At 46.1% G+C, this 12,874-nt stretch overlaps 1 protein-coding gene across 1 annotated transcript; it reads left to right on the top strand.

Moving 5' to 3' along the window:
* Positions 1 to 7,549: 7,549 nt before the first annotated feature.
* Positions 7,550 to 11,850, top strand: LOC121531573 (UDP-glucuronosyltransferase 2C1). The gene is made up of 3 exons (XM_041836845.2): positions 7,550 to 7,687; positions 9,876 to 10,924; positions 11,150 to 11,850. Exons 2-3 carry the CDS (start codon positions 9,897 to 9,899, stop codon positions 11,721 to 11,723), a joined length of 1,602 nt encoding a protein of 533 aa, XP_041692779.1. The 5' UTR covers positions 7,550 to 7,687; positions 9,876 to 9,896; the 3' UTR covers positions 11,724 to 11,850.
* The last annotated feature ends 1,024 nt before the right edge of the window (positions 11,851 to 12,874 follow it).

Below are 12,874 nucleotides of genomic sequence, written 5' to 3'. Positions count from 1 at the left end.
CGACAGGCAGACGTGGGGTTCTCCCAAACATCAACTGGAAAGGGGTGTAGCCCGTGGTTTCATGGACTGTACAGTTGTAGGCGAAGGTCAACGACTTCAGCTTCTGGGGCCACCTGTGCTTCGCTTTCGCAGGTAAAGCCCTGATCATGTTTCCCAGCGTTCTATTGAACCTTTCGACTCCCCCGTTCCCCATCGGATGGTAGGGAGTTGTGTGCGACTTCTGGACTCCTGCAGCACCCAACAACTCAGCAATCAATTTACTTTCAAAGTTGGCCCCTTGGTCAGAGTGGATACGACGAGGAAAACCATACACACGGAATATGTTGTTCCACAGCTGAAGTGCCACTGCTTTAGCTGATTGGTTCGGACACAAGAAGGCATGGGCCATCTTAGTAAAATGATCAGTGACGACCAGAACATCCAAGGACTTGTTGTTAGAGTCTTCAGCAGACCAGAAGTCCACACACACCAATTCGAGGGGCTCAGTCGTGATGATGTTCTCCAGTGGAGCTCTGGCCTCTGGCTCGGGGGCCTTACTGAACACACACCTCTTGCAGGTCTTGACATAGTCTCTCACATCCGATTCCAGACCACGCCAGAAGAACCGCTGTCTCGTCAAGTACAACGTCCGCTGTTGCCCCTGACGACCGGCGTCATCGTGGACACCCTTCAAGACTGTCGCCCTCATTGAGGTGGGTACTACATACTGGTACGTCTTCTTCTTTGACAGCAAACTTTTGGTAACGCGATACAGTACACACATTTTCAGAGTGAGCTTCTCCCAGGTCTTCAGAATCCGCAGAGCCTCGAGTGGTTCATGGCCACGTTCCCTCCTAGAAGGTCTACGGCCCCTGTCCACGCAGAGGACAACTCTGGCGAGTGCGTCATCCTGGCGCTGCTTTGATATCAGGTCGTCACGGGATGGCACTCTCACATCTGACATCTCAGATGGCACCAGTGACTGAGTGAGCTGAGGGTAGTAGCAGCGCACAGTTCTGTAGAACCAGCCTCCCCTTGTGACCTCAGGACTGCTGACACCGCTTCCTTTGACAGAGAACCAGGAGAGGGATAGGAGGTAGTTTGGCAGATCCATGACAATTTCACAGGCATCTGCCTCATTTGACGGTGAGCAGCTTTCGAGGTCGAATGGGTGGTTCGACCAGCGGAACACATCTTGCTCCTTCTCAGCACGTACTCCCGCAGCTTCTTCCAGCAAGGCCTTGTTTGGAACGCTTGAGATGCGGTGGAGAGCGCTCGGCTGCACAAACGGCTGTCTACTGAGTGCATCAGCAATGACATTTTTGGTACCGGGGATGTACTCGATGTCAAACTCGAATGGAGCGAGTTTAGCAACCCATCTCTGTTCACAGGCGTCCAATTTGGGCTTGGACAGGATGTATGTTTAATGGGTCTGTCCGTACAGTAAAAGGCTTGCCCCTTAGCCAATGACTAAACTTCTCGCAGACGGCCCAGCGTAAAGAAAAAAACTCTAACCTATGGGCAGGATACTTTGACTGTGCATAAGTAAGTGATTTGCTAGCGAATGCTACGGGTCTGGCTGCAGACCCATCCTCTGGCACCTGGGAGAGGACAGCACCTAATCCATTACTAGATGCGTCTACAGACAGCAAGAAAGGTCTACTAAAATCAGGGTGGGCTAGCATGACCTGATCGAGGAGAGCTTGTTTCAACTGACTAAAGGCCTGTTTGCACTCACCAGTCCAGTCTGCTGCTGTGAGTTTCCTATGTATTCCTCTTTTCCTCTTGCCTTTCCCATGGCGTGGTGCCTTCGTCCCCGTTGTCAGCCCATGCAGTGGCTTAGCGATGGTGGAGCACCCCTCAATGAACTGCTGGTAATAGTCTATCATTCCGAGAAAGGACCGAATCTTCCCTTGAGAGGGCACGTCCGTGTTATCCTCCATGAGATCCTTCTCTGTCATCCCTGCAATAGCCTTCACTGGGTCTGTGGCCACACCTCCTTCACTGATGACATGCCCCAAGAACCGCACTGACCTCTTCATGAAATGGCATTTCTTTGGAGACAATTTCAGATTATGGGCTTTGAGACGCTCAAAATCTGACTCCAAGCGTTGCAATCCAAGTTCTTCAGTCGGGGCAAAAACCAGCACATCGTCCAGGTAGCATAGAAGGCTAGAAAAATGTTGAACCCCAAAAATGCTCAACATCATTCTCATGAATGTAGCTGGGCTGTTGCATAGTCCTTGTGGAAGACTGTTATATTCATATAACCCAAAAGGAGAAGTGAAGGCTGTAAACTTCTTGTCGTCTTCATGCACCTCCACATTGTCGTAGCCTGAGGTCAAATCCATCGTAGAGAAGAAGGTCTTGCCACCCAGGGCCGCCAGAGCATCAGCTTGGAGAGGTAGAGGGTGAGCATCCTTTACGGTGCGAGCATCCTTTACGGTGCGAGCATCCTTTACGGTGCGAGCATCCTTTACGGTGCGAGCATCCTTTACGGTGCGAGCATCCTTTACGGTGCGAGCATCCTTTACGGTGCGAGCATCCTTTACGGTGCGAGCATCCTTTACGGTGCGAGCATCGAGCCATCGGAAGTCTGTACACAGTCTCAGATCACCAGACTTCTTCCAGACCAGCACGAGCGGGGAGGCATACTCACTGCTGGATTTCCTGATTATCTCTCGCTCTTCCATCTCATCCGAGGCCTGCCTGAGCTTGTCGTAATGGTTAGGGGAGAGCCTACGGTAAGGTAGCCTAAAAGGCTTAGTGTCACTGAGTCTGATGCGATGGACATATCCAGTAGCCTTCCCACAATCTAGTTTGTGCCGGGAGAAGATAGACTCGTAGCGGGCTATAAGCCTAACTAGCCTGGCCTTACACTGTTGCGACAACTGAGTGGACTAAATGTCAATGTCACCTAGCCCTAACTCATGCAGCACCTCACTTGTCACTCTGTGCGGTTTGACGGTACTGTCAACGGTCAAGCTATCTCCACTACCATTGTCAAAGTCTGGATTGTCCTCCATTTTGTGTACCTGCTGCACCAGGGGGACCGGTTCGACAGTGGGCCCATCCATATAGTCAGTGTCAAAGTCCTCTAAGGCCATGCAAGGATAAACGTCCGCTATCTTGGCATTGCGTCTCACTGTTACTGGCTTTGGTGAGGGATTGATAACTTTGACAGGGACCCAGCCATCGCTCCACAATGTCGCTACTGTTCTCCCCACTAGAATGTTTTTTTGGTCTTGAGCGTGCCCTCGTAGGCTCAATAACGACAGCACTGCCCGCGGATACATTTTGAGGCCTACACAGCCGGCCCCAGACTAAATGTTCCTGCATAGGCTCCAATGTGACCGCCCGACAGCACTGCCCGCGGATACATTTTGAGGCGTACACAGCCGGCCCCAGACTAAATGTTCCTGCATAGGCTCCAACGTGACCGCCCGCTTCAGCCTTACTGTGCCCACTCTTTCTGGCACTTCGGTCCCTTTCCATCTCTCTACATTAGCCAGCAGACGGAACAGTTTGTCATCTCCATTGTGTTCAGACGATGACATCATCTTCTCCCAGAAGTCACCAGTCGTCTTCAGCTCCCTGATGAGGTGTTTTATCACGTTGCTGCCTAGGATGAGCTCATCACGTTGGCAATCCACTACTAGAACAGGGACAGAGACACTGCTGCCATACACACACAGATTCAATTCACAAACACCTACAGGCTTGGTCTTCAACCCTACGCAGCCAACCAGTCGGACTGAGGGGAGCCACTCTTGAGCACACCTGCTTTCTCAAGGCGTGGCACCACTGTTGTGAGCTCAATGTGCATGCCATAGAACCGCTGTCAATCATAGCGCTCACCTCTATAACATCCCCCAGTAACACCCTAGTATAGAAGAGTTCATCGTTGTGGAGCACTCTCTGTGTATTTTGCATAATGACTTTTTCGTTCGACTTGACTTCATCACAAACCCTTGAATATATTGACTCTAAATCTTCACCACTATCTGATTGGGGCACCTCACAAGGCCCAGCACTTCCCCCCCATCCCGTGCGGGCCAGCTAGTTTTCCTGCCGCTGTGTCGTGTTGCTGTCTTTTGGAGCGACGGGAGTTACCGATGAAGTGCGAGGGCATTCTTGACGTGTGTGCCCCCCTGCATAACAGAGGAAGCATAGGTGGTTAGAATAACAATGATCCATTGTGCTGTGATTCGCGTCCCCACACACTCTGCATTGCAAAGACGGGGGTTCTCCCTTCTCCTGGGCCTCCTCTGGAAACGGTTATCATAGCCGCCTACAGGTTGCTGTGGCCTCTGCTCCAAGACCCGTTCAAGCATGCCAATCACACGATCCAATGCCTCGGATGAGCCATTTGTGGGCTGCTGCTGCAAGGGGTCCGGGCAGTTTGCAACAGCCGACACTGGCCTACTTACTTCCTGCGTCAGTGTGGTGACCAGTGGGGCCGGCCGCAAGGGACGTGGAGCCTTGCGCTTCCTCTGGTACTCCTCCAGCCTGCCATGGACCTCCGCAGCCGTCCACTCATGCAATGGTTTGCACATGAATATCAATGACAGCTCTGGGTTCGGACAGTGCTTGATGAACATGACAGTCAGAACACGTGACGGATTGTCTAGCTCCTTGTTCTGCCAGTCCTCTGCCACCTCTATGGCCCTGTTCAGTCTGATCCAGTAATCAAATGGAGTCTCCCCTTCCATTGGCAACGTAGAGTAAACATCAGCTAAGGGCATGTCGGAGTTGATTGTGTCGCTAAAGTGATGCTTCAGAATGTCAAAAACTGGTCCAGGGCCCTGGCTTAAGTCAACTGGGTTTTACTGCATAGGCTTACTCTTACCACGTCACGTGCCCGCCCTGACAGCTTACCCAAAACTTCATCTGACCTCTCCTGCCTAGCACTTATTCTGCATGTACACTAACATGGTCTCCTCCCACTCCTGCACTGTGCATTCCTCTCAACCATCCCCCCTGAAACAGACTGGTTCCCTGACATCATTTTTCACCACTACATTTAGACTAGAGCTGGCCCCAGCCTTGGTACCACCAACATTATCAACCTTCTGTCCCACCCAATCTCCCATAGCCTTTGATTCCAAACAAGAGGCGATATTTTCACCTATGGAGTGACCTATCTGCTTAACAATGCCCGCCAGGACATCCATAGACACATCCTCCATCCTAGGACTAGGTGAAACTGGCTCGAATGCACCGAGTTGAGGTAGCTCTAAATCAGGTGGAAAGCGCACACTTGCCTGTGCAGTTGGCCTGGCCAGAGGTGTGGAAGTAACTGGAGAAATAGCTGCCCCCATACCCACTGGTGGTGAAGGGTTAAACATGAAAACTCCCCTACCTCTCCCCCCCCAATTTTTTTTTTATATATAAAGTAATTTTTCTATTATTATATCACAATCAATATGAACACTTCTATAAAATCAGCTTGACCATAATGCGCTCAAAATAAAAGTTCAGTAGTAGTAATCTAACCAGACCAAGAATCAGCACAGAAAAGTAACAAGAAACGCCTTAATAAATAGTTGTCGCCACCGTGTGGTAGAAAATGGCGTCGCCCTCACGTTAATCGGCTTCGGAAGGTTACTAGCATAACGGCACAATTACATCACTAAATAAACATAGCATCACCACATACAAGTAATAAACAGTAGTACATTTATATATTCCCCCACTCACTCATGCTACCAGGAGCTCCCTGAGAATTCCACTTTGTGCAGAAAGCCAAACCTAGGCCTCTGGCGTGCATCAGCAACCACGGTACTTCTTGAAGCCGGGTCTCGGATCCCTCCACGTGGCGTCCGGCGAAGACAAGAAGACGTGTCACGACACCAGTGTAACAGGTGTATATCGTACTCTCCTTGCGTTGTGTTTTATCTTCATAAATCACATCAGCCAAGTTGAGCATCGTTTATTTCTGTTGTTAAATGGGAAACAGCACGTTAGTTGTGCAGAGCTTAACGATATTGATGGCTGCCGATGGCAAAATCCCTTGCATCACATTTTCATACTCGGCGAAACAAAATTTAAAAAAATACAATACAAAATATAACATGTGTAAATACCTGTTGTTAAATGGGAAACAGCACGTTAGTTGTGCAGAGCTTAACAATATTGATGGCTGTCGATGGCAAAATCTGTAACATGAAGGCAACTGTGTTAGCAGTGGGCTCATGTGACCATTACGTCGGTGTATGCTAGCTAACACACTTATCTACAGCAATCATATGCCAAAGCACATCCCAGAAAGCCCCTCAATCCCTAACAGGTACCATATACCCACACATGTATAAATCAGTAATGTACAGCAACCTTGTACACATTGTAAAATATATAAAACAGTATTCAGAACATGACCTACCCCCTTACATCTAATTATCATACTGGAAAGACCTGACGTTCGCGCTCTCCCCCTAGCTGCAAGCGGGGCCAATCACAACACGCCTTATTGTCATCGGAGTTGAACCAACCAATAAGAATGCTTGAACATTAGATACACATTTCTTTAGAGGCAAGTGGAAACATAACCAACCCTGTTACACACAGTCATGGTCAAGTGTTATAATCAGTTTCTAGGGCAGTCACCTTTCCTCTACAACTCTGTGTGGCAACCAAGTTCAACTATGTGTTATCTTGCCAAGGTGCATTGCACTCAACATTTATCTAACAGATTGAGATCACTTTATTGGTCAATTGCACACAAAGGTCCAACCGAAATGTTACTTCCACTTAAGGAAGCATTTGAGTCTCATGCAAAAAAAACATTAGATGCAGAACTTGTCCGAACTTTAGACATGGTTTGTGTCCCAAATGGCACCCTTTTACCTAAATAGTGCACTGCTTTTAACCAGAGCCTTGGTCAAAAGTAGTGCACTATATAGGGAAAAGGGTGCCATTTGGGACACAAACCTATGTCTAAAGTTCAAACAAGTTCTGGCATGCAGTGTTACACACACCTAATGTTTTTTTGCACAAGGCTCTGGTTATAAGTTCCACATGTGGTCCTCTGTAGCTCAGCTGGTAGAGCACGGCGCTTGGAACGCCAGGGTAGTGGGTTCGATCCCCGGGACCACCCATACGTAAAAATGTATGCACGCATGACTGTAAGTCGCTTTGGATAAAAGCGTCTGCTAAATGGCATATTATTATTATTATTATTATTATTATTATTATCCCCTGCAGCTCAGTTGGTAGAGCATGGCGCTTGCAACGCCAGGGTTGTGGGTTCGTTTCCCACGGGGTGGCCAGTATGAAAAATGTATGCACTCACTAACTGTAAGTCGCTCTGGATAAAAGATAAAAGCGTCTGCTAAATGACTAACAATAATAATAATAAGCAGTGCACTATGTTACACACACCTAATGTTTTTTTGCACAAGGCTCTGGTTATAAGCAGTGCACTATGTAGGGAATATGGTGTGATTTGGCACTAAATCCTGGTCACACTGAGATTATGTGTGACCTCAGACTCCCCAAGCAGTGTTGCGTTAACAACACACTGTTGCAGTAGAGGGGAGGAGCCTAACTAATCATATTTCACAGGTCTGATCCCAACAATCAGAGGACACAAACCCACCGGACTGCCTTTCACTGAGATGTGAATGAATGTAAAATAGCTGTCAGGGCAGTTGGACAAACGAACACCGATTTTGGATTTTGAAGCTGCTTGTGGACTTGGCTTATTTTGGTAGGTAATTTATCAGTTAATTCGATAACACTGTACAGTAAGGGTTTATAAAGGCTTTATTTTCATTTTAATAATGTTATACATTTAGTTTAGTAAGTTAGTTAATTAGTTACAGTGCCTTCAGAAAGTATTCATACCCCTTGACTTATTCCACATTTTGTTGTGTTACAGCCTGAATTCAGAAAGGATATATTTTTTTTTTCTCACCCGTCTACACACAATACCCCATAATGACAAAGTGAAAACATGCTTTTAGAAATGTTTGCACATTTATTGAAAGTGAAATACAGAAATTACATAAGTATTCACACCCCTGAGTCAATACTTTGTACAAGCACCTTTGGCAGCGATTACAGCTGTGAGTTTTCCGGGTAAATCTAAGAGTTTATCACACCTGGATTGTGCAATATTTGCCCATTATTTATATTCAAGATTCTTCTAGCTCTGTCAAATTTGTTGTTGATCATTGCTAGACAACCATTTTCAGGTCTTACCATAGATTTTCAATCAAAGTCAAAACTGTATCTTGGCCACCCAGGAACATTCATTGGTTTCTTGTTAAGCAATGCAGTGTAGATTTGGCCTAGTGTTATAGGTTATTGTCCTGCTGAAAGGAGAATGTGTCTCCCAGTGTCTGTTGGAAAGCAGACTGAACCAGGTTTTCCTTTAGGATTCTACCTGTGCATAGCTCTATTCCGTTTCTTTTTATCCTAAAAAACTCCCTAGTCCTTGCCAATGACAAGCATACCCATAACATGATGCCGCCGCCACCACCATGCTTGAAAATATGAAGAGTGGTACTCAGTGATGTGTTGTGTTGGATTTGCCTCAAACATAACACTTTGTATTCAGGACATAAAGTTAATTTCTTTGCCACATTTTTTTGCCTTATTGCAAACAGGATGCATGTTTTGGACTATTTTTATTCTGTACAGGCTTCCTCCTTTTCACTCTGTCCTTTTGCGTCATACAGGCAGTTTATTATGCAAAGATGGAAAACTAATTGGAAAAATGATCTGTGATCTGTGTAACCTGGAGAAATCTAGTCTGTTTGTGCGAAGATACCGCTCCTTGTCATGCCAAACAATGACACGGAGCACAAGAAGTGGAATGTTTGCACAAAACAGGTTCTGGATTTCAGGCTATGGTCTTTGTGGTTTAACACAGCTATTTCCAAGGATGGTAGTAACAATAGGAGTTGATCCGTGGATGCTACTCCTTAGCCTGGTTCCAGATCCGTTTGGGCTGCCTGGCCAACTCCTACACTCTTAGAAAAAAAGGTTTCCAAAAGGGTTCTTCGGCTGTCCCCATATGAGAACCCTTTTTGGTTCCAGGTAAAAACCCTTTTGGGTTCCATGTAGAATCCTCTGTGGAAAGGGTCCTACATGGAACCCAAAAGGGCTCTACCTGGAACAAGAAGGGTTTTACCTGGGGGAAAAAAGGGTTATTCAAAGGGTTCTACTATGGGGACAGCCAAATAACCCTTTTAGGTTCTAGATAGCACCTTTTTATCTAAGAGTGTATGTTGATTGTCACACCAAACAAACAGACATTTCAAGATGGTACAAACAGATCTGGGACCAGCAGGCTAGTTGCTCCTCCCATCCGCCAACTCATTCTGTGCTTCCTAATGTGATTTGCAGTAGTCAGAATATTCTCATTGAACAATGAGGTTGCATAACCATAAACCTTCCCCTAGAGCAGACCTGGGTTCAAGCACCATTTGAAATCTTTTAAATACTTTAAGCGTTTGCTTTTCTCTACCTGGAGTGCCTGGAATGCCGGGTTTGCACTTATGGGACTTTTCTACTGGTTCCATTGCCACAGCAATTCTCAATCACAGCTAAAGTATTTGAAATTATATCAAATAGTTTTTGAACCCAGGTCTGACTCGGATGTATCTGATATGATCTTGTGCAACTATGAGTCCATCTGAAAATGACCCTGTAGAATGATGATGTAGAATTGGATTGGGATGACAGTATACATTAACCTAGATTAGATTACCTGGTATATTAGTTGAATACCAACCCATTCACAACTTTATAAAAAAGGCCAGAGAGACAATTCAATTCTCTTATTCCTATACAAATGTCAGATGTTACAGCATGTGCTAAACACTATAGCTGATGGCTAGTTCATTATTGTGATTGATTGTTTGACATATACTTCCTTGTATCTAATTAAGGTTTCCACTGAAGGATTCACAATGGATGGATGGATGTATCAACAAACCCTCATCTCATTGGCTGTATTGCTCTTCACTCTGTCCAATATTGTCTGTGGGGGTAAAATATTAATCTACCCATTGGACGGAAGCCACTGGATCAACATGAGAGTCATCATCGAAGAGCTGCATTCCAAAGGCCATGACATCACAGTGGTGCGAGCGTCAAACAGCTGGTACATCAAGGAGAATTCCCCCCACTACACCGCCATTACCATCCCTAACACTGGTGGCTTCGATGAAAACTTCTTTGGTGAATTTATATTAAGTAAACATCTGAAGATCCAAAGGGAGCAGGGGAAAAGCTTTTGGACCGAAATGAAGCTTCAGTCATCAATGAAGGACACTTTTTTTGGGTTCCACAGGAACATGGCTGAAATTATCGCTCGGGTCCTTGAAGACGGCGAGTTGATCCAGTCTCTCCGCGATGCTAAGTTTGATTTGGTTCTGACAGATCCTGGGGTTGGTGGAGGCACGATCTTAGCCCGCTTCCTCAGCCTTCCTCTGGTATACAATGTCAGATGGACCATTCAAGGTGAAGCTCATTTGGTCATCGCCCCCTCGCCTCTCTCCTATGTCCCGTACGCACCCACAGAGTTGACAGACAAGATGACCTTCCCCCAGAGAGTCACCAACGTCATAGCTTACACACTCGGGAGTTACACCCTGGCATCTATTACAGAACCCAACTACAAACCGGTAGTCCAGCGTTACTTTGGACCTAACGTCGACTACAACGCATTCTTCCAAGAAGCAGATATCTGGCTCATGAGAAGCGATTTTGTCTTTGAGTTTCCGAAACCCACCATGCCGAATATTGTCTACATGGGTGGGTTCCAGTGTAGGCCCTCCAAGCCTCTTCCACGGGACCTGGAGGAGTTTGTTCAGAGTTCCGGAGAGCACGGGGTTGTCATGATGACTCTGGGGACTTTAGTGGCAGAGCTCCCTGAAGATATCGCGGACGAAATCGCCGGCGCGTTCGCCCAGCTGCCTCAGAAGGTCATCTGGAGGTATGGATAGATCCTCAATTAATTTGGACAAATTATAAATAAAAATGCAGCCGGTTTCCCAAACACAATAAGGCCTGGTCCTGGACTAAAAAAGCTATTTCAAAGGTTATTCTCCATTGAGCGTGTTTTTAGTCCAGGACTTTGTATGTGTCTGGGCCCATGACTTAAAAACAAAAGTCAACAGATTTACATGTATATCCACTGTGGTTCTCTTGTGATTCTCAGGTATACTGGACAGAGACCCTCCACCCTGGGTAACAACACCCTACTGGTGGGCTGGCTACCCCAGAACGACCTCCTAGGACACCCCAAGACCCGGGCCTTCGTAGCCCACGGAGGAACCAACGGTGTCCAGGAGGCCATCTACCACGGCGTCCCCCTGGTCGGCCTCCCTCTCGCCTTCGACCAGGCCGACAACCTCTCCAAGATGAAGGCGAGGGGAGCAGCTAGGATGGTGGACATCGTCACCATGGACAGAGAAGTGTTCCTGGAGGCTTTGGAGGCTGTGCTGCATGAACCGTCCTACACGGAGAACATGCAGAGGTTGTCCAGGCTGCACAGGGACCAACCCATTAAGCCGCTGGACAACGCGGTGTTCTGGATCGAGTTTGTCATGAGGCATAAAGGAGCTCGTCACCTGAGGACAGAGTCCCATAAGATGTCCTGGATAGTGTACCACTCAGTTGATGTGATAGCGGCTTTGCTGACGTGTGTGTTGCTTGTAACGCTGGTTTGCCTGTCGGTCGTAAGATGTGTTTGGCGTAAGGTGTTTTGCAGGAATAAAGTGAAAAGTGAATGATGTCGTGTTTTGACATGTGAATATGAATATATCATCTTATCATTGATCAATCGGCAAATTATCAATAACATTTACATTTGTATCAATAAAATGTGTATTTTTATCAATAAAACATTGTTTTGTGGTATATGATATCTTTATCGTTCAAAAAAATCTAATATGTATGGATTTAAAAAATCAATGCAGTATACTCAGGAGACGGTGACATAGAGAAAGAAAATATCACGATGACTTCATTATGTCCATTTTGATTGGCCGACATTCTGTCACTGTAAATGGGAAGTTATCTTCTGTGAGGATCATTGTAACCATATGGCTGCTGCAGAGGTAATGGGCAATCAATTTATTGGACCAACATTGTAGAGACAGAAATACTGTAGTAGATAGTTATTGTGATGGAAGATAGCATGGTGTTAACTCTAATTGTGATGGAAGATAGCATGGTGTTAACTCTAATTGTGACGGAAGATAGCATGGTGTTAACTCTAATTGTGATGGAAGATAGCACAGTGTTAACTCTAATATCTCTGTGATTTATTACAGAGCAACTTTAAGTGTTGTCATTTATCCAGTCAGTTAAGCGGTCAACATTATTTTCTCTACATGATAGCATGAGGGAGTGTACAGTGAGGGAAAAAGGTATTTGATCCCCTGCTGATTTTGTACATTTGCCCACTGACAAAGAAATGATCAGTCTATAATTTTAATGGTAGGTTTATTTGAACAGTGAGAGACAGAATAACAACAAAACAATCCAGAAAAACGCATGTCAAAAATGTTATAAATTGATTTGCATTTTAATGAGGGAAATAAGTATTTGACCCCCTCTCAATCAGAAAGATTTCTGGCTCCCAGGTGTCTTTTAGACAGGTAATGAGCTGAGATTAGGAGCAGACTCTTAAAGGGAGTGCTCCTAATCTCAGTTTGTTACCTGTATAAAAGACACCTGTCCACATAAGCAATCAATCAATCAGATTCCAAACTCTCCACCATGGCCAAGACCAAAGAGCTCTCAAAGGATGTCAGGGACAAGATTGTAGACCTACACAAGGCTGGAATGGGCTACAAGACCATCGCCAAGCAGCTTGGTGAGAAGGTGACAACAGTTGGTGCGATTATTCGCAAATGGAAGAAACACAAAAGAACTGTCA

Source organism: Coregonus clupeaformis, chromosome 19 (genome assembly GCF_020615455.1).
Source record: "Coregonus clupeaformis isolate EN_2021a chromosome 19, ASM2061545v1, whole genome shotgun sequence".
NCBI lineage: Eukaryota > Metazoa > Chordata > Actinopteri > Salmoniformes > Salmonidae > Coregonus > Coregonus clupeaformis.
The sequence above is the reverse complement of the archived record's forward strand: the minus strand, read 5'-3'. Positions and strand labels throughout refer to the sequence as shown.